The 21462-nt window shown below is 39.8% G+C and overlaps 2 protein-coding genes across 2 annotated transcripts; both read left to right on the top strand.

Moving 5' to 3' along the window:
- The first annotated feature begins 781 nt into the window (after nt 1-781).
- Nucleotides 782-15632, top strand: prcp (prolylcarboxypeptidase (angiotensinase C)). The gene is made up of 9 exons (XM_072391957.1): nt 782-1509; nt 7094-7234; nt 7319-7420; nt 7552-7733; nt 7968-8125; nt 9821-9993; nt 12508-12675; nt 12791-12978; nt 14850-15632. The coding sequence occupies exons 1-9, from the start codon at nt 1330-1332 to the stop codon at nt 15097-15099; spliced, it is 1542 nt and encodes a 513-aa protein (XP_072248058.1). The 5' UTR covers nt 782-1329; the 3' UTR covers nt 15100-15632.
- A 3410-nt stretch (nt 15633-19042) lies between these two features.
- On the top strand, nt 19043-20815 carry LOC140313683 (protein FAM181B). Its single transcript, XM_072391674.1, has one exon. It carries the CDS (start codon nt 19169-19171, stop codon nt 20129-20131), a length of 963 nt encoding a protein of 320 aa, XP_072247775.1. The 5' UTR covers nt 19043-19168; the 3' UTR covers nt 20132-20815.
- Nucleotides 20816-21462: the final 647 nt, after the last annotated feature.

The following is a 21462-nucleotide window of genomic DNA, read 5'->3' on the forward strand; positions in this document are numbered from 1 at the left end:
ATGATTCACTTTGATGGTAATAAAATGTATTCTGCATATTAAATAAATCTAATCAAGGGGCCGAGACACAAACTGCATTGGCACAAAGTCCAGGTCTGCTACAAAAGCTCTTGTAAAATATAAAAAAATGCACTCAAAATGTTTAAGTCTAAATAAAAATGACCAAAGTGTAATTCAGAACAAAGATTAGTTATGTTTACAGTTGGTAAAGCGGGTACCCTGAGACAAAAAAACTTGTCATTTTAGAACTTGTCAAGTTACCCTAAAACATTTCCTGGCATTAACTATGCAGGTGTATTAAATTTTGTTTGTTTTTTTGTAAGTTTTTGCTGCCACAATTCAGAGATGTAATAAAAAAAAAAGGCAATTTAAGAAATCCTTGACACAGTCTAATTGAATGTAATTATAATTACTTGTATTTGTTGTCACGTTAGGTAATTCTGATCATATTTAATACCTGACTACCTTGTTAATACTTCTTATTTCCTTTTATTAAAATCTTATTTTAAACTCTTCACCGGAAGTAAACAGACTCATATAAAGCGATGGTCACGTGGCATAAGGACGGTCCCTGGCTAGCTTAGCCAAGCCGACTCAGCATTTTGCTAGCAAGTTTAGTTACCTCCTTCCTAATGTTCAGTGTAAAACTATACGATAGCAAGAAGAATGCTTATAAATACCTATTTTTCTACACGAGGAAATGGGATAGATCTTTATCTGTTTCTGTTTATTTATAGTTTGCGACAATTTAAGTTTTCGTTAAATGTCGCTATCACTCATGTTAGCACCTCAGTGGCTCCAAAGTACCATTCAGTGAATATTCTGAATACTCATTAAATAATACACATCAAATGTGGCTCGGGCATTTCTCCAACTTGAGAGACTCTGTCCCTGTTGGTGCGTGAACACATGTCCAGTCGTTGAGGACATTACAGGCAGTTTCAGCGATATTTTTTAACGATATAGCGGCGCCTTGCCCACATAAAACTCATTTTCCCATCAACCATTGCGAACTACACACAGTAAGAAGCGTCTGCTGTCTGTATACATCCAAGACTGCAAGTTGACTGCATTTAAAGTTGTGAAATCGTTGGGAAAACTTTTCAACCTGATGCCTCCTGTTCGCCACTGGACTTCCCCAGCTCTCCTGCTAAGTTTAGATCACGCGCTGAGTGGCAACACCTCTCTGGACCTGCTGACAGGGGGATCTCACTTCCTCTCCTTCATGGGACAAGTCTCCTCGTAGTGCAAGCACAGTTAATATCATGCGACCGCGTTAATCATACGCTGAAGATCCACGGGTTCAGGGCTGCTTTCGACAGTGGCTGAATGATGGCTGTGGTTAGGAAGCAGCTTTTGGACAGAATTGCAGCTACCTGCATCATAACATTGTGCTTTGCTTGTTTACACGTGACCGCCCTCAAATCGCAACTTTTCACACGGCTGGGAGGGCTACGTTACTCCAGTGAGCCTCCCATCAGCTATAAAACGTTTTACTTTGACCAGAAGGTGAGTTCAACATTTATCTTTTTAAGTAGCATGTCTTTGATATAGACTGATACCTGCTTGTTGTTTCACTGGTTTCTTCCACTTTATTCTTTCACTTCTCCGTGAAAGCTTTGATTTGTATCTTATAAAAACTGATTTTAGAAGTGTGAGAGAAAATCTATGGCACATTTTCCTGGAAGAATAAGAGTGTGTACCTAATGAAAATATAGTAGGATTACTTTTGGTACAAGATGATATTTTCTGAAAATATAACTCGTTTACTCACACATTTATTCGCTCTTGCATTACTTTGCTTCATTGTTTGAAGTATACAAATAACTGCACCACTTGCTCTTTCTAAAATTCCCACTGTACTTAATTCTATAGGAGTTCATGTGTTGTGTCTGGAGACAATAGGTGTTTCCATCTGGCTTCCTGTAGTGAAGGGAAAACCATCACAATTGGCTCTGTTGCTGCCAGCAGATCTGCAACCATCCTTCCTGGCCCTCAGCCTAAAGAGGTCTCTGGGGCCCAGTGAATGTGAAACGCTTTACCTCATGGGGGTTTGACAGATCTTTAATCAGCCTTTATATTTTCTCTTTATTGTTACTTCATGGAGATTCAGGTTGCATGTTGAGCGGTATATGGTGGCACAGAACACATCAGCGGGTTTAGTCAAAACAAGAAGCCTCCGGGCACAGACATGTTTGAGGCCCCAACTCGTATGCTACTGAGAAAGAAGACACCCAGACTTAAAGGGACACAAAACAACTGCAAAAAACAGCAGATATGATCACTTTGTGGTCATTGCATTTCCTTTTTTCTCCTTCTTTCTGTTGTCAGTTTTGGTTCTTGTGTGTCTGCTGATTTTGTGTCACATTTTGGACTTTTTCTATTTCCTTGTTGCCGTTGTGTGCCTCTTTGGGATAATTTCTGTGTCTTATATTATGGATATTTAATGACTAGAATTGTTAATTTTGCATTTTAATTTAATAGTTTTGTGTCTCCCTTGGCTCAGTTTGTGTTTCATTGGTCAATTTGGGTCTCAACAAGCTAATCTTTTATCTTTTTTAGTATCTTTTTCGAGCCAGCCTGTGTCTCTCTGTGGTTGTTTAGTGTCTTTTTCTTCTTATCTTATAGCCTGTGTCCTGTCGGCCTGTTCAGTCACCTCTGCTTTGGGGAAGTGAGTTGTGAACCTGACTCATAGAATCACATGTCTGAGTCTAATTTTTCTAGCCCTGCAGGCAGAGATGCTGCTGTTAATGGTAAACTTGCACTGCTCACTTTTAAAGAACAGTCTTTGACATTTTGGTGTTAACTTAATTGTTGTGATTAGTTATAATAAGATAAGCTACTAATTATGAAAACTCAGGAGAAGTCATAAACGTGCACTCGTTCGCAAGTTGCTTTCTTCATTTATACAGATGACTGGGGGGAAGCTTGAGCTCTTGGGTACGGTATGGTTAGTTATTGGTATGGTTTCTCCCCACTTGTGTCCTTAGTAGAATAGTCATTGCAGATCTGCACAAATGTGCTCTGAGTCACCTTTTGGTGTTGAAATATTTCCACCGTAATGCAAGTAGTCTTAACTAGGATGCCAATGCCCCCATCCATAAGCCACAAAGGGTTGCAGATGTCTGGTAGATTTTGCACCACACATCAACAAAAAAATCCAATAAATCAAAATCTGTTGCAAGAATGATGTTCCACCCCTTAAGTTGAGCTCTACAGACCTAAAGATTCAGTACCAGGGAGCATCAAAGCTGTTCTGCCGGCCTCCTGCTCAATAAAAAGCAATGAGTTAAGCCCACTTTCCTGCTGACTAAGATGCTTGGCAGTTTTAAGCAGCACTTTCGAAGAGTCATGCTTGTTATTACAGGGTGAAGAAAGTTTTCAGCAAGCAGGAATAATTCAACACAGTCTGCACTGTGCTTTTAACCTGTGATGCAGAGTTACTGGTCGTAAAACACAAGGTAACTAAGTTTTTATGGGAGTGTTACTCACAAATTGAAAGAATAGTGTATATTTGCAAAGTACAGAACGTTTGTGTCAGAAGAGTTGCAAAAGTGCTGCTGGATTGTTTTACATAGAAATATCATATTTGTCACTTTAGGAAACTCCAGGAAACACTGACTAGTGTTTGACTGAGCAAACAACTAACTGATCACTCAAAAACATGAATGCAAATATTGACTGACTGAAATGAAGTGTGGTGGTGTTTCCGTGCTCTTATTCATGGTAATGCTCTCAGCACTGTTTGGATATGAGGACAATGCTCCACACCTGTTCCAACCCACGGCATCCTGCCTAATCAGCCAAGCTGACAAGAAGATTAAGACCATTTCCTCCCTTCTTGCGCCTCCAGTCTCATCTCATGTAGTTTTCTGTTTGCCATCAACTAGAAATTGTTTGCTTCTTCCTGGCAAGTACAATAATTAAACAAATCTGCTGTTATCTAAAAACAGTCCTTAATCATGCAGGCTTTTCAGTGTTTTGAAGTACAAACCACTATGAAGAGAGCACCAAGTGATCCAGGGGTTGCCATCAGGAAATCCTCTTCACTGCATTCTGCCTCCAGACAATGAATGGAAGTGTCCTTTAGCATCCTCAAATTAACTGCGGTAGTTTACCGGAGCTTGTGCTTCATTGCTTTCCTTCATGTCTCCATTTACTGGAAAACAGATGCAGGCTCTTGTCTTGTGGAAAACTTAACATATTGGCCTAGAAGATGTGCGGTGCTGAACTTAAAATGAAGCCAACTGCTGACGTGTTGCCTGCTGAAGCCACATGGTGGCACTACTTATCAGGGTGTGGATGTGTTATGAAACCAGATTCAGTTTTTTTGTTGGATACTGACCGGATAAGACTTCTCACATAATCTTTGCTGCAACACTTTATATTTGAAGTCAGGTTTATGTTCCCTTTTAGATCGTAGTTTTTATTTGAATATTTTCCTCAGTTATTATTGAATTACTTAAAAGTTGTATTTCCAAAGTTGGAAATGTCTCATTTGAGAAGCCTGGTGTTAATTAGAAAATAACTAATAACACAAAATCTGAGCAAATGATATGACTTTAAAGGTTACAAAGTCACCGAAGCGCTTTGTTCACAAAATTCCAGCGTTCCACTTTTGGGTGACCAATGCCACTGAAATGTTCTGCTGCCAGACTACTGAACTTTTCCTTTAAACTGTCTCATAGTCTCCTCGCCCTTAAAAGCACTGCCAAGTGTGAAGGAGTCGAGGCTTGAATGAACACATTGAGGCCCCAGAAGCTTTTTGCTGTCATTGGCTCATAAAAGTGCTGCCTCCTTTGTATCCACCAAGGAGGAAAGAGAGCGGCGATGGGGAAAAACAAAAAAGAAACATTTTGTATTAAGTGTTGGGGCTGTTTCAAGGGTTGGACGACTCAGAACCCTCACATGGTTGTCTTCTCTGTGAAGTTTTTGTTTTCTCTGCCTTTGGAAATATGCTTGAATAGGGGAAGATACCCAGAATCCCTGAGGTTTTATGAAAGGATATTTCAGAGCTCATCTAAAGTGGAACTAATGTGGCTTCCCTTAAATTGGCTCCAACATTTTTTAATACAAATTGGGGCTAATTACCCAAGAATCCAACATCAGGACTGTCATTTAACAACGCCATACCTGGCACGGGGCCACGCGTTTCATGCTTGTAGCAGCTCCTGCAGACTTTGGGGAATCCCCTAAAATGTCATGTTCTTGCATTTTGTTTAAAAGTGTAATTAGCTTCCAAAAACAATGTCTTCTGCTGATCCTTAGATTATATTTTGGGTCATCAAGCTCTAATTTAGTGAATTATTTGCTTTGTGTCCAGATGAGCCCCTAATTTAATTTTAACTTGTAATCATAAGTTATTGTAGTTCTTTTAGCCCCCCAGTATCAGTGTATGATATTGTTATCCAAAGGCAGAACAAGGATTGGCTCAACAAATGGCACATGAGTAAAAACTGATTATTATTAGCTTAAAAATGACGTTTTCAGTGCTGTTGATGGATCACAGTAGAATGTGTAGTGCATGCGTCTCATAAACCTTTAGGTTAATTCAACACAGGAGGCAGCAGATTTTATGAAAATGTGTCCTTTATTTAGCAGAATAACAACAATAGCATTTATGATATCATGAGGTTATACTATAAGAAAAGAAGTACTGTGTGAAAGAATGTTTCAGGGTGTTGGAAGATTACGGGACACCTCCCATCTTTGCTAGTTCTGTCCTCTGTATGAACCTTGATCGACTGAACAAAGACGTCTTATATGACGTTTTGTTATTACCTCCACCGTACTCTCCTAACAAAGATGGTAATAGGAGGGAACTACAGCAATGCCTCATAACCTTGTGTGGCTAATGATTTTGTAGCAGAAGCATCATTTTAGCCTCAGCTTTGTGATATGTTGCGCAGGCTTGTCTCGTTGCTGTAAGATTAAACCTTTGTGTTAACTGTCTCTGAGCCTCATTGGGAGGATTTTCTTAACAACATGGGATATCTGGTGTTCTTTGAGTGAAATAAATTTTTATTTAATCAACAAAATTAAACATTACACGATCCTGAAATAAAGAACTGTTGGCAAAAGTGTTTAAAGTTAATCTGTTGTTGTCTTCCTTTGTGCTTATGAGAACCTATGTTATCTGTGCCTATTGTGCCTGTTTTATCTGTTATTAAATATGCAGATAATCAGAATAAGATGGAGGTTATCAGTAAAAGCAAGCCTGGTCCTACACTAAGGTTTTGGATATGAATTTGATGCAGAAACTTCTGTCTCATGGAACAGTTGCACAGTTAAAAGTACAAAATATGGGACCACTTTGTACTTCTGGATATTGAACTTTATTCAGTTAGTTTTAGTTTTTTGGTTATTTTCAGTAGTAGGTATTTTTCTCTAATTATCCATTGTATGTTGTTTTTTTCTGCACCATGAGCAGGATCAGCTGATTAGAACTGCACTGCATAAAACTACCATGTGTATGAAGAATGGCCATCACACCGTAGGTGTTTGAGACCGCTTCTTAGCCTGGTGTGGTAGCAGGTAGAGTCTGGTTGAGCTTAACTAAACCCTGCAGTGAAAAGAAAAGACTGGCTTTGGCCTACCATCAGGAACTTTTGTGAAGCAGCAAACTTACATGCAATTATAAGCTGTATTTACTATTGTAAGAAAGGGTGCGACACATATTATCGTGCTCGGAAGATGAAGCTAAACTGGAGTCTTATTTTTGACTGAAATGGCTGGCAGCTGGAGCTGTGAGTTTCTTACCGATTGGGATTTTCTGCATTTTTCCTTGAGTTGAGAATTCTGTAAGAATTTGGCAGACTAGTCCACTGAAGTGTTAAAGAAAATGTCACTTATTGCGTTCTGTGTCAGGGCTGTGAAGCATTGAAGCCACAGTAGAGGTGTTTCAGCATTCACTGAAAATATGACAGTGTGGCTGTTTTTTTTTTTTGCACTTTAAGGTGGGATTGCTGTGAATTAAATTTTTGAATTTCAGAATCTTTTTTATCTATGGCAGGAATGAGGATGGGCTTCCATCAGTGTATACAATTAACATAAAATAGTAATATGTTTATTGTTCTGTATTTGTTGGTTACAGATTGATCACTTTGGATTTCTCGAGGATGGCACCTTCAAACAGAGATACCTTGTTGCTGACAAACACTGGCAGCAGCCTGGTGGACCTATTTTATTCTACACTGGAAATGAAGGCGACATCTCTTGGTTCTGCAACAACACTGTAAATATCTAGCTATTGTGCTGCATGTTTACATTGTACATAATCCTCAGTCTAATGCAACACCTAATATTGATTCCTGTTCAGGGCTTCATGTGGGAAATAGCCGAGGAGTTGGGTGCCATGCTGGTTTTTGCAGAACATCGTTACTATGGAGAGTCGTTGCCATTTGGAGAAGACGCTTACAGCGTAAGTAAAGATGTATATTCACAGGTGTACATCTAATTATAATTTTTTCTGCGCTTCCATGCTTTAAAGTTATTTATTGTATTAATAAAATATATGTTAAGACACTTTATGGTAAATCTCTGTACTTGCAGGACATCAAACACCTGAGCTACTTGACCTCAGAGCAGGCCCTTGCAGATTTCGCGGTACTAATTCAAAACCTTAAGAGCACGTTACCTGGAGCTCAGCACAGCCCTGTCATCGCTGTCGGAGGTTCTTATGGAGGGATGCTCGCTGCCTGGTTCCGGATGAAATACCCCAATTTAGTTGTTGGGTAAGATATTAGTGCATCATACCCAAATACAAACAAGCCCTCTTTGCAAGAAAAATATGATCAGAGATCTGTTTAAATACAGTCAGATAAAGTCAGATAATGGTCCACACACACACTGAAGCCTTCCTGCCAAACTCCCACTTACTGAGGTGTTTGGAATAATGAGGGAATGAGAAGTTTTGCCTTCATTGTCTGGGAAGAACAGAAACAGTTGTGCTTCTTCTTGTGTTTCAGAGCTCTAGCATCTTCTGCTCCGATATGGCAGTTCCCTGGGATGGTGCCATGTGGAGACTTCTACAAAATAGTAACACAAGACTTTGCCAGAAGTGGCTCTAACTGTGATGCGAACATCCGAAGGTCATGGAAGGCTATTAATAATGTCTCTTCCTCTGGTAAGTGATGCTTTAATGATTGATCTTTTCTGCTACACTCCAAGAAATGTGTTTTACAATTTGGATTGAAACAGTCTGTCTGGCTGTTTAGTTGCACTAAACCAACGGGAATCCTTTTTTTTTTTTCCAGCGCTATCAGTACTATTATGTTTTTTACTTCACACCAATAAAAATGATGCCTTCCTGCTTTTTAATAAAGAGCCTTTTGAGAGGGATTAAGAAGCTGTAATTAATAGCTTGATTAGTTGTTGTTGAATGACTGGGTTAAGCCAATTTGTTAATGTGAACAAGATGTTCAGAAATGAATTTAAACAGGTCATCAGGAGGAGGAGGCTTAAAGAGATTATGATCTATGTGAAAGCTCACTGGTTTTACTTTAACTTTACTTTAACGTTGCTTTAACTTATTTTCTGAAGTTAACAAGAAGAATTCGATAAGATCATAAATGCACAGAAAGATAACAACAGAGCACAATGGCACTTCTTATCAAGTCCTCAGTGGTGGTGAATGTCTTCATTTGAATTATATTTGGGCCACTTTTGTTTGCATCTGATGCAAGTTTTTGTTATTAAGGTTTTGCTGACGCTGCATCACTTGACGTCTGTCTTAAACAGATTCAAATTAATTTCACATAAAAGTAAATAGATTGATAAATAAATTTCAAATTAAAGTAATTTAGCATGTAGCCACAAAGACAAAGTATCATCATAGAGCAGGTTAAACATCAAAAAGTTGTTCTCATGAATAATAATTAGAATTATTATCTCAGTGTGCACAGTTTCATGGACAGTTGATCTGAGATACAGTTAAAGGTCAAGGAGGCCATTTAACCAGAGAAACACTCAAGACATTCAGCCGCCTCTAACATTTTCTGTGGGAGATCATCGTATATGTAAGCACTGCACAGACATCTTTAAGTTACTTGAATGGTGATTTTCGGTTATAAAATCACAATTTTATCAGAGCAGTTTGACAGTCATGAAATGCTTTCGGCAACCACGAGTTTACGCATAGTCCTACTGAGCTGTGTTAATATACACATGTGCTTTACTGTTTTTGCAGAAATATGGAGTTTTGGAGCATGTGCAGAGCATACATGGAGGAGTGATTCAGTGTCCATCTGCATTATCTAAGTGTATTAGCTCCTTTAAAAGCTTCAATTTTGTACGATTTCAGTTGGTTTAACATGTGCATTTTAAAAGCCTGGTTTTGGTTTGAATTATTTATGGTTTGAAATGAATGAAAATGCAAGTTGCAGCTTATAAATCTTTTAGTAAACTGGTGCTTTATAAAGAAGTGCTATCATCACTGTCATCTGCTTCGGCGTGCTAATCTCTGTAGCAAAATATGTTTCATATCCTTCATCCTCCATACAGTGGAGTCAGGACACACAAGCTGCAGTGAAAATTCTTTATATTTCTGAAATATGATTCATTTATATCACATGCAGCCGTGCAGGTTGTCTTTTCTTTGTAATCTTAATCCCAGTTTGGGATAAACCGCCTGAATTTGGCTCATCACAGTGGCTCAGAATGTTTTTACATTGTGTTAATGTTGGCTGCTGATGTGTTGCTCAGTCTGCTAAAGTCTCCTGAGGTCATGAGAAATAAGGTTATAAGATCTAAATGTGGGTCACATTAAAGAAGAATGAATAGTTTACTAACTTTCAACCATTTATCTGATCTCTTTTGACAGCGTCTGGTCTCCAGTGGCTCTCTGAAGAGTTCAATTTATGTGCCCCTCTTAAAACCAAGATTGATGCCATCTTCTTCAAGAACTGGCTTCAAGAAACGTGGGTGAATCTGGCCATGGTGGACTACCCGTATGAAGCCAATTTTCTCCAGCCACTGCCACCCTGGCCCATCCAGGTACAAATAGCCACGAGGATTCAAATCAGTGTGTTGTTGAGCTTCATGAGGCACATGTTTAACAGAACAGAACCTCCAACTTAGAGGCCCCAGGGCTGTGTTTAGAGAGATAAAATAGTATTTTAGATGTGGGTCTTTTATATTTCCATTGGGGTCTCAGGTACATTGTGATTTAGGCATGTTAAATCCATGAAAAGTTGCTGTTAAAGTATCAGGCCTTTCGCACTGGTCAGCTGCATACACAGGCAGTCAAAGCAGAAAGTGATCTTCAGCTGTGGTCAGTAAAAAAAATTTTGTGCATTTATACAAGGTTGTGGGTGTTTTTATTTGTGCATAGGAACTTCACCGCTGTGAAATAATCTTTCACGCTCAGATTCACTGCTTTCTTGTCCCAATTAGAGCTCTCACCCGCCTCTCATTCACTTTGATATTCAACCACCGACCTGCAGCTCATGGTGCGTGCCAGCTCTGCCCATCTGATTGTTGCAGGCATGAATGTCGGAGCTTTAATGTCGAGTTTAGCAGTTAAAAACTATTGCTGTGGCAAACTTGCAGTGCAACACTGCAGTGAATACTCAACCGATCAGAAATGCTCAGTGCTGTAAGACACACAGGATTCTGGGTAATCTCAAAAGTACTATCTCCTTACCAGGGCTGTTTTTAGGCATACAATATCTCCCCTAAACTTTTGTTTAGCTCCCAGTTCATGTGATCGCACAGAAGGAGGTTAAGAAAAGGACCCCTCAAAAATCCTAGTTTCTGGAAGAGGTTTCTCCAGTTGAAAAGCAGCTGTGTTTAATCGTTTTTACCTTTTTTTTTATGTCTTCACTCTGCAACAAAGAGTTTTGTTCAACCTTGGTTGAGCGGCTAATTTGATCTGACAACCTGTCCTTGAATGTGTGATTAAGCCAATTGTGTTACAAGTGTTTGTTGTGGTCGTCCTAGCGTTTGTTTACAACAGCTGTCAACTAACTTCATTAATATTCATAAGGATCTAGTTTCTTTTAGATTTAAAGTATTCTTTGGAAGAGCTGGAACAAGTATGCCACCATTCCTCCCTTCCCTAGTACCAAATGTTCTTTCATGTGCACACTCCATCAGATCTCTGAGGTGTTCCTGTGAGGATGCTCTCATGGCACCACAGAAAAAGGCCATTTGCCCAGCACATCTCATGAGACCACCAAACAAAAGCTCAACACACTTGTATGAATGGGAATCTAACAAAGTTTAACTAGACTCTTGATCTGAGAGAGCATTTATATCCACAATAACACCAGCCGTGTGAGATTGATGACACACAAAAGGTTTTTTGTGTCTTAGTTGCATTTTTTAAAAAGCTTTTCCTCTCATCAGCATTATAAAATGTCCTTTTCTTTTATGGAAGTGAGCAGGTGACAGCCCAGGAACTGTTTTGCATAGGTTGATTGACTTGGTGCAGTGTATTCGTCGGTCACCTTGGGACGTCACGTGTATATACCAAGCTCTGCTTTTCACCCTGGACTTTCTGTTCAGTGTCTCTCAGGAGCCCTCAAAAGAATCTATTTCTTCCACTGGTGTGATACATTTTTGTTATTTATTATCAAGCTAATGAATGTTTCATCATGTGAAATAAACACTAAATTGTCACTTTGAGTTTTTTTGGCTCCTTGCCTTTAATGTATGCGACCCCTATGGGTTGTTTAAGCGGTTTAGGCCGTGTGTGCAAAGAGGAGCTTTTTTAATGACAAAGCTAATGTGATTATCTGAGTGAGTGTGAGAACGGAGTATTGAGGGCTTAGAGGAGGGAAATCTGTTGGCAGAGATGAATGTATAAGCCTAATCCCATTTGAAAAGTAAGGAGAAGATGCTTTGGAGCTATTGCAGTTTTTTTTTCTTTCACAGTATAAATCTTTGGTTGGACATGTCTGTGGCCCTCCTCATCCATCGACCACCAACTCCTCCCCAGCCCATAAACAAAAGCCTTAGTAACAAACTCCACACTGGTGCAGCTCCCCTCCAACCTCCAAACAAGAGAGCCCAGTTTCACTGCTTCACAAAGACTGCAGAACAACAGCCATGGCCAGCTCTGCCTCTGCAACCATAACAACACTCAGTGAAATTAAACAAGAGCTCAAATGCAAATATTTATCATTCATGCTATTAATTCAGAGAAATCAACCGTGGTCAAACAAAACAGGAGTAATGAGAGCTAAACCTTTAAATTTGAAATCATTCAGATTGGTGCATTTAAATAAATGGACGTTGTTTTTTTTTCTTTAGTGCCAAGAATAGAGCAATAAATCCAAGTTCATTCCAAGGAATGTCTTATGCAAATCAGGTGCCACCACATTTTTTTGTGGAAAAACACTTTATGGGCTACAAGAAAGCAGTCTTTAGTCTTGTAAACAACTTTGATCTAAGGGAATTGAATATTCAAATTCTTCTCTTGTAGGAAGCTTTTGATAGCTAGCTTAAATCTTGCTGTTGTCAAACCCTCATTGTTTTTTTGCATTGCTTTTAAAAAATCTTTTGAAGGTGGTGTGCAAGTATCTCGGTTTCGACTCCTCTGTGTCGGACTACCAGCTGCTGCATGGTGTCTCTCAAGCAGCGAAGGTCTACTATAACTACACCGGAAGCTCTCCCTGTCTCAACACATCTCATACAGCAACTAGCAGCCTTGGAGAAGTTGGCTGGACATACCAGGTGCATAAAACAGCTCAGAGATCAGCCTTGTCACGCTGAACAGATTGATGCATAGAGGTGTCAGCAGGCAGCTTTTCCAGTTAGGGGTAATATGTGCTCAATCTCTCATTCCTAGGCCTGCACAGAGATGGTGATGCCCATGTGCACAGATGGTGTGCGGGACATGTTTGAACCTGAGGAGTGGAACTTCCAGGCCTTCTCTGACGGGTGTTACGGCATGTTTGGTGTCAGGCCGCGAGCTGATTGGGCCGGCACTGTTTACGGGGGAAAGGAAATCGCCTCTCATAGCAACATCATCTTCAGGTAATGATTGCTTGTGGCAGAAAAGTTATTTGTATTTTCTGAGTTTGTCTCCTTTCGGGAGAACAATTTCACTGCAGATTTTAATGAGCTTTTATTGCAGGCAAATGACATGTTCTCCCAAGAATAGCCACTGGAAATTGAATTGACTGTAGCTCATAATAAAAACTTGTTCTCATTAGTTGAATGCAGTAATAACGTATGCTAAGCTGTAAAAAAAAGTCTGCCAATTAACATGATGTTGTGTTGATGTTGTGAAGACAAAACCAAAAGAAAGTTGAATAGGTGCAATTAATTGGCAAAACATTGACGTAAAATAGCCTGTGTTTGTGTTTTATTTTGTGTACATCTATATTTTTTCAAAACCTTGACACAAAAATATGAGTTGCAGTACTTTAACATTTCACAAAATGCATGCTGTGATAGGTAACATACTGGTGGAAGAGGTTTGGAGTGAAGGACACGGTAAAAGACATTGATAGTACCAAGCCTAAATCTCAAATGTTGCAACTGAGAAATGTAAGATTCTCTTTCAATTTGTGATGCTTTTCCAAAAAGCTGGGCCAGTGGCTGCAATGAAAGTTCTGCAATGTGTGAATCTCTGTTCACAGGGAACAAGAACCAAAGCCAGTTTGAAACATTGGTGTTCCTTGGGCCCTTAGGCAGCACTGCATTAAAAACAGAAGGTGGAAATAGCTGCATAGGGCTCAGGAGCACTTCTGAAAATCAGGGTTCATCACTGCGTCAGTAAATGCAAGTTTAGACCTCTACAACCATGCAGAGCAAGCAGGAAGCATAAACACGATCTAGAAATGGGGGCTTCTCTGGGCCTGAGGCTAAATGGAAAACTGTGCAGTGGTTTAGCCCACTTTTCAAAACATATCCTTGATTATATTTGGCTGTATTGGTGCACGTAACATAGGGAATCTGTGGAGACACCACTAAAGGAGACGTATTATGTCCTTTTTTAACAACCTGACACAATTTCCTGAAGTCCTAATTAAATGTCTGTGACATGCTTTGGTCAAAATAACACAGAGAAACGGTGCACAGAGATTAGTTTTGACCTCTATTCAAGCAGATCATTTTAGAGGCATGGAGTGACACACTACTCCGCTGCACACGCCGCTGTATTCCTCACGGTTTTCGTCTTTTGAGATCTGAAGTACTCAATAAAGTTTGGAGTATGTTATTACTGTATGAGAGAATATATGGATGTAGCCTGAGAGCTCAGACCACACACCCAACTGAAAAATACTTAACTGACCATTTTATCATCAAATACTTCTATTTCCCTCCTCTTCAGTTTGACCATGGACAACATGGGCTGCTGGTCGATTATTTTAAGCACAGTCTCGTCCCAAGCCAACACATGGGCCATAGAACATAACAACACCATTGAGAACTCGTGTCCTATTTCCGTCCATCGCATATTTGCTTCCTAAACTTATATATAAGGGGTTTTAGAGCCTTTTGGAGTATTTCTCAGTCGATACCTTTCTTATTTCAGCAACAAACTGCCAAGCCATACTTTGCACAACAGCATTTCTATGTTGTGATATAGCCTTGGAGATAAACTGACCTTTCTGCCCATTAAAAACATTTGGATCATAATGAAAGGAAAAGTACGAGGTCCCAAACTGTTGAGCGGTTAAAATGCGGCATCAAACAAGATCGGGTGAACATTTTAATTTTCAGAACTATTACAGGTGGTGTCAGTATTTTTAAGATGCATCAGCTCTTTTAGATACATTTTCCGGCATTAAATTCTAGATATTTTTCTAAGGACAATAACATTTTCCAGCTGCTTGGAAAGGGAGTCGTATGTACTGTGTCCGAATCTGAGTGAGCATGTCTCTGTTGTTGAATTTCAGCAACGGAGGACTCGACCCATGGTCGGCTGGAGGAGTGACTTACAACATAACAGATTCCCTGGTCTCTATTATGATTCCTGAAGGAGCCCATCACTTGGACCTCCGCTACAGCAATGATCTCGATCCACCCTCAGTCCGTGCTGCTCGGGCATTAGAGGTGAAGTATTTTCGGAAGTGGATCAAGCAAGCTGAAAGGAGAACCAGAACTGTATCGCCTTTCTCCAAAAACAGCCAAATTCGGTCAGACTAGGATGTTTATGAAGTCCAAGACTTGGCTTTAATTTGAAAAGCATTCACATGGTTCTCTCCCTGTTGTGACACCAAAGTTTGTCCCTTTTTTAATCAATTTGTCTTGTCCGTGTTGCCATATTTGGTGCGAGAATACCAAAAGACTTTATTTCATCTTTTTAGGCACACTCCATTTCTTCATGCTAAATGATGCACTTTCAAGGGCTTAGAGACAACAAGTGTTATTCTGTCCTATGAAAACTATTGATAACAATGATGTCGAATTGTTTGTTTATTCTGTCTCCATGAAAAAAATGGATCAATTCATTTTTTCTATCATGTAAAATTTCCTAAAAACCATGAAGTTCAGTCCACCTCCAAGCTAACCTTTTCCTCTGTTCAGTCGTTCCAGTCTGAGCGATATTCAGTCATTTTCTTCATTGTTACAAGTTTGACTCCTTTAGTTTTTGTCATTTTATTTGCATATTGTAACACAGTCTCAGGAGAAAAATTTGGCACCAAAAATAAAGAATGCCCATGTTTCATTGAGTTGAATGGTAATCTTTATTTGTTGTTCACGGAGTAAAACTCCTTGCTGCTTTTGAAGATTTGTATTCATCTTGCACTACATCCTTATATATGCTCTCATCCTCAAGAAATATGTCTCACTGTGAAACGTACAGACATATAGTCCTTTGTATTGTGTTTTGATTATCTGGGGATGAACTACTGTTCTGTTAAGGAGAACCTTTGTCATATTTCAGATAAAATTAGGCCTTTAAATTCCATTTTCACCCAGCAAGAGCAATTGCATATGCTTGAGATTTAATAAAATCCCAATCGGAGGAGGCCAATAAAGTGAGTGGTGGGAGGTTATTGCTGACCTTACCCCTGTGGACCGACCTGTGGGATTCCCCTTGGCATGCATTAATTCACTGGCTGCCACTAAAGCTCTAAATTGTGGCACCAAGGCAGCCCGTAGATTCTGGTTGTTGCCCCCTGCAAGTAATATTATTAATACAACTCCTGTGGTGTTTAAGAGGCTGAGGAGGGTTGATGGAAGGTTAAGAGTGAGGCGGTGAGAGGATGCAGGAATCAGCAGAGAGCAAGAGGCCTTTTGTATTTCCCAGTGATGTCACTTTTTTCCCTCCTTAATGTCAAGATAAAAGACTCCTATGTCATGGAAATGCTAAGATTGGAAAAAAACTACAACATGTTTCGTTGTTTTGTCATTTCTCTTTGAACTATTCTGACCACTCCTTTTTATACTCCACATTCCTTTTTATGCTTTCTAACCTTCCTCTTTTAACTCAAAAGTTCCTGACATGACTTGACCTTGTGTCGCGGATGGGAAACATGTCCTGCTCTGGTATGTGAGCTTATTTCTATGAAGAAACAAAGCCAGGCTTTTTAACATTTTTTCACAGGCTCGACTGAATTTCAGACTCTTCAGTAAAGAGAAACAGAGCTAAACATGGAGGAGGACGAAGTCTCTGCCACTAAATTCCCTTCTTAAACGGTTCTCAGGACTTTGAGAGGTCATTCATTTTGCTGGCCTTCTTTAGGTTCCTGACAGTCGTCATCAATCAGAGGCGTTAATGTTATTCACTCAACCTCAACCTCTTGAGTATGTCCCTGCTCAGACAGGGACCACACACTATTAGGAAGAGATTAAGCCTGTGCGTGTCACATCATGTTGTGCCCCGTCTCACTCCTTTGGGGTTGGGTGCTGTTGAATAAGTAAACTCTCTTGCACAGAGTGTGTGGGTAAAAACAATAATTCAACAATATGGAACAACTGAGAAAGGTACATGGAATGACAGGTCCTACTCCCATTTATTTCCCTTTATTGTTCACATTTCTGCAAATGCAGTCCATGGTTTGGTTGGCTCTGAAATAAACAGAAGCCTTAAACTGGAATCTAACACAAACATTTTTAGAGTAGAAACAAGTCTAAACCTCCTCAGCTGTGCTCCTCAGTTTCTGCCTTTTGAGTTGGTGTGCAACAGCCCATCCCCTCTCGCCCTCTCAGCTTTAATGCAACAATAGAAACTTGTTTCCGGGATCTGTGCGTCAGGCTCTGTGATTTGAATGACCTACCAGCACAAAAGCCAAGACCCCCTGACTAGAAAAAAGGGGGATATGGCTGCCTTGACTGTGATGATGTCACTTTGCCAAGTTGTGCTGCAGTAAAGAAAGCTCAGTAGTCTCCCACTGAATCTGGGAGATGCTGTGAAATGGCTGTGGCTGTTTTCCTCTATTAAAACTTATATTGAGCTAATAAAACTTTAGATATAAATTCAAAGCTTTTTTAAGTTTTAAATCCTGAATTTGTCTTTAAGATGTTTAGTCAGCTCTCTGTTATTAGTACAACCGAACAGTTTTTTTTCACTTGCATGTTTTCTGAGGTATCAAAAGATTTTTAATTACTAACTGAGCAATTAGGAAGTCCTTATCAGTGCCCAGTCTTGAACTGACCCATAGATCTTTCAATGCTATCAGTTTAATCAACTCTTTTCTTCCCAGTAATTAACATAAGAAAATCATTTTCCCCTTTCTTCAGACATTTTTATATCTCAGACTTAAATGAGTCACTGCTTCACCTCAGCATGGGCTTTTGTAATTGAAAGGATCAGCATGCATTGTCATTTGACTCATTTGGTTGCATCGTCTTTAAAAAAAAAGAGAAAATTATGAGAATAAATCAAAGGGATACAAATGGGAGAATTATTTTAGAATTAACAAGGAAAATTTAACAGTGAGTTAAACAGTTTTACTTGCAGTTAGACCATGTCCACTCAGAATGTTCCTGAGATGCGACTTAAATTCCTCTTATATTCACATAAGTTGTGGCAGCTTAATTGCGTGGCTTTTGGACACATCCTCCTTTGTATTCACTGCTGGTCGAGAAACTTCCTGTAAATACGTTATTGTTTACAACAGACGTTTCATACCCAGGATTTCTTAAGGTCAACATTTCTTCTGGCACACTGAGCCTGAACTGCACTTTATTCCCCTTTAATTTAACAGCTCCGGCAGCTTTTCTAGTTAAATCGACTGTTCATTATTGAGACCCATTTTACGAAGGGGCTGTGAGGTGCAATTTAATGAATCTCTGGCACAAAGCTCCCTTTCAGTGCTGCACGAAGAATAGAGGCTATTTAGACCCTGTAGAGCTTTATGTCAAAGGCAGCCCATAATAGTTGTCAGGCCAGGGCAGAAATTCCCACTGGCCTGGGAATGCACTAGAAATCAACTTTTGCCATGAGCAGATTAAGACACAAGCAAGCAGTTGGGAAGATTCCCCCAAATACTGGCATCTGTTTAGGCACAAAGATTTTCCCACAGAAAAGAAATCCTTCTCACAACTGTAGAGCTGTGATTGTGGCGTTTTCAGAACTTAAACAACAAATTAAACTTTATTTGGCACGACAGACAAGAAAAACAAAAGAAAAAGGAATGGTTCCATACTGGTCTAAAAGGCTTTGAAAGCCGAAAAAGAACAACACGAGTAGTGATATTTTCTTTCATCTATCTTTTGGTTTAAAAATGGTTTGATAATCATAGACCGATAATTGTACTTTGTTTTCAGTTTTTCAAATTTTTTATTGAGGGTTGTTTTTTACAGCTCGGCTTTGCATAATATTCCATCCACCAGGACCTTAAAGGCTTTTCTTCTCACTGTTACAGTAATATCCTCCCATTTCATCAAAGCATTTATGGTTCAGAGCACACACAAACAGTTAAACCAGAAGAGGAGAGTACTGACAGAGCTTTTTGTCTTCAGCTCAGCAGGGAATTTCAGACAAATCCCTCTTAGATGCAGGTGGTCGGGCACAAGCAAAGAGTTAAGTCTTGCGGTCCCTTTGCCCCTCCTCTTTGATGTTCTGACATCATTAGTCCAGCCCCCTGAAAGATCTTCTTGCTTTCCCTAGAGCTCGTCACTTCTACTCTGGAATGTTTACAGCAACTTTGGGAGCAGCATCAGGACCAAGAGCTTATCAGAGGAAAAAAAGTCATGCTCTGAAGACATTTTTGTTTCCGGGATCACAGTGGATGCCACAGGTGTAGCCTCTGGGCTCAACAGAGTAATGGCTGTTCAGACTGCAATCATGAACCCTCAGTTCATGAGTTTCTGCTTCCCTGGTTCTGTGATGGAGTATGATGTGGAGAAAAGTCTGGATGGGAGTCTCCTGGGTGAGGCAGAAAATGATGAGGACTTCAAAGAGACCACAAGGGACTTGCTGAGTTTCATAGACTCAGCCTCAAGCAATATCAAGCTGGCTCTGGACAAGCCAGTGAAATCCAAAAGGAAAGTTAACCACCGGAAATATCTACAGAAGCAGATTAAACGGTGCTCTGGCATTATAACACCAGGAAATGTTGCAGAAACCCCAGTAAAAAGACAGGGTTCCCCTGTGACTCAGCCGAGCCCGTTGCAGAGCAAAACTCTACCTAAGCGTGATGGAGTTCAGGCCAACTTGCAGAACAAGAGTCTGGCAGCTCTCTTCAGCCCTGTGAAGGATATTAGGGGTGAGAAAGGGAAGAAGCCACCCCTGAGACATCGCAATCTGCCTCCATCTTTTTTTACAGAGCCTGCCAACTGCTCCAAAGTCAGCTCCACATCTGGGATGACGCTGAAGGACTTGGAACGAGGTAATCCCGAGGCTGCAGAGTTCTTTGAGCTCTTGGGACCTGATTACAGCAACATGATAAGTGACCAAGACCTTTACCAAGGCATGTCTCTGCGGGTACAGCCAGAGTTTGGAGGACCAGATCCTGCTTCCTATGATGCTCACCACTTAGTTGGCGGTCTCCTGTACTCCGAACCCTGGACTAGCTGCTCAGGACCCTCTAAGAAACAAGGAGAGAACCTGCGTACAGGCCCAAATCAGCCTCCTGTCTACTGTCAATCTGAGGATGCTTCCGGACCCATGGATGACAATGCACTGTGCACTTTGGCTTTCCCAAACTTCTTCACAGACTGCTCCATACCTCAGGTTACCTATGACTTAAATGGTGGTTATAACAGAACTAACTATTCATCTCTATGAGAAACTGACAGTTAGATAAGCTGGCAAAAAGCAGATATTTTGGTGATGGACAGGTCTAACATTAGTGAAAGACAGTTTGATTTTATTTGTTTATCTGTTGTGAATGTAACATTTCCACTGGGAAACATATAGTAGCATAACAAAAACTGCATGCAACTTTACCCTCAGCAAAAAAAGTCAGATGCTTTGTAAGATAATTTGAGATGATGTTTCATTTCACACCTGTTTATGGTTAAAGCTGAAATACTTCACTTGATGATTTTCTTCATCTCAGCCAGTTTACAGAAACAGTTTAAAGGAAAACATTTATAATTTGTGAGTATGCTTAAGTTTTGTCCATAAACTTTACTCTTTTGGGGATTTATAAGTCAGACCTTAGTTTACAACATGTTCATATTTTACAAAAGACAAATTTAAGAGCTGCAGCAGTAGTTGTTGGCTTAGTTATATTTGACTGTTTGTCCTAGAGAGATAGAACAACAGATGCACATTTGAAATAATTTTTTAGTAACAGTTCTGCACAGCAACATAAAAGGGAAAACTAATTTTTGCTGAAATTATTACAACTGTGTTTGATGCCATGTCTGCCTTACAGAATTTTATTGATCTGAAATTATTTTCAGCTGGCAGATTGATCAGCTGTATACTTCTTTTTTGAAAGCCTTTAATGTATCTAGCTATTGTAAGATGACAAAATAAAGCTGGTCTTTATTACTGTGTCTGTTTTCCATGTATTGTGGAACACAATGTGTAATTATTAATGTCTAAGGGGGTTACACAGAGTTGAAAGATCTGTAAAACTGTCTTAAACTCAAAACAAACTTTGCTGTGTGATACATTTTAGGTTTCTTCATGGACTCAAACAAGCCTTGTAAACAACATGTGCTCCTTTAAAAACCTAACTGATTGACCTGATTTATGGCGCCTCACTGTTCAATCTAGTGACTTTCTGTCTGAATATGGGCATTTTACTGATAATAGGTGTTGTTTTTCTTCCTCGGTTTGAAAGAATCTTGTCTCACACCCCAGGCACAGACACCTCATTCTTACCAACCGGCCACATTTCCACCTCCCCCTGGTGGCTGTTAAAGGTTTGTTCACTGGCATCCATACCATGATGCAGAAATTTGAGAGGTATAGATGTCCTTCTAAGGTTATTCATACATTTATGCATTTTGTTTAAAAGCAAGAAGAAAACAACCATGAGATTGTTTTTCGTTGGGTTGTTCTTGACTGTCAGTTGTGTTGTTAGCAACACTTAAAATTTAATTTTAAACTATTATAGTTTGCTGTGTATGCATGATCTGTGCAACGGCTCGCACACTCACCTC

This window comes from Leuresthes tenuis, unplaced genomic scaffold, assembly GCF_036924035.1.
Source record: "Leuresthes tenuis unplaced genomic scaffold, fLeuTen1.0.hap1 SCAF_9, whole genome shotgun sequence".
Classification (NCBI taxonomy): domain Eukaryota; kingdom Metazoa; phylum Chordata; class Actinopteri; order Atheriniformes; family Atherinopsidae; genus Leuresthes; species Leuresthes tenuis.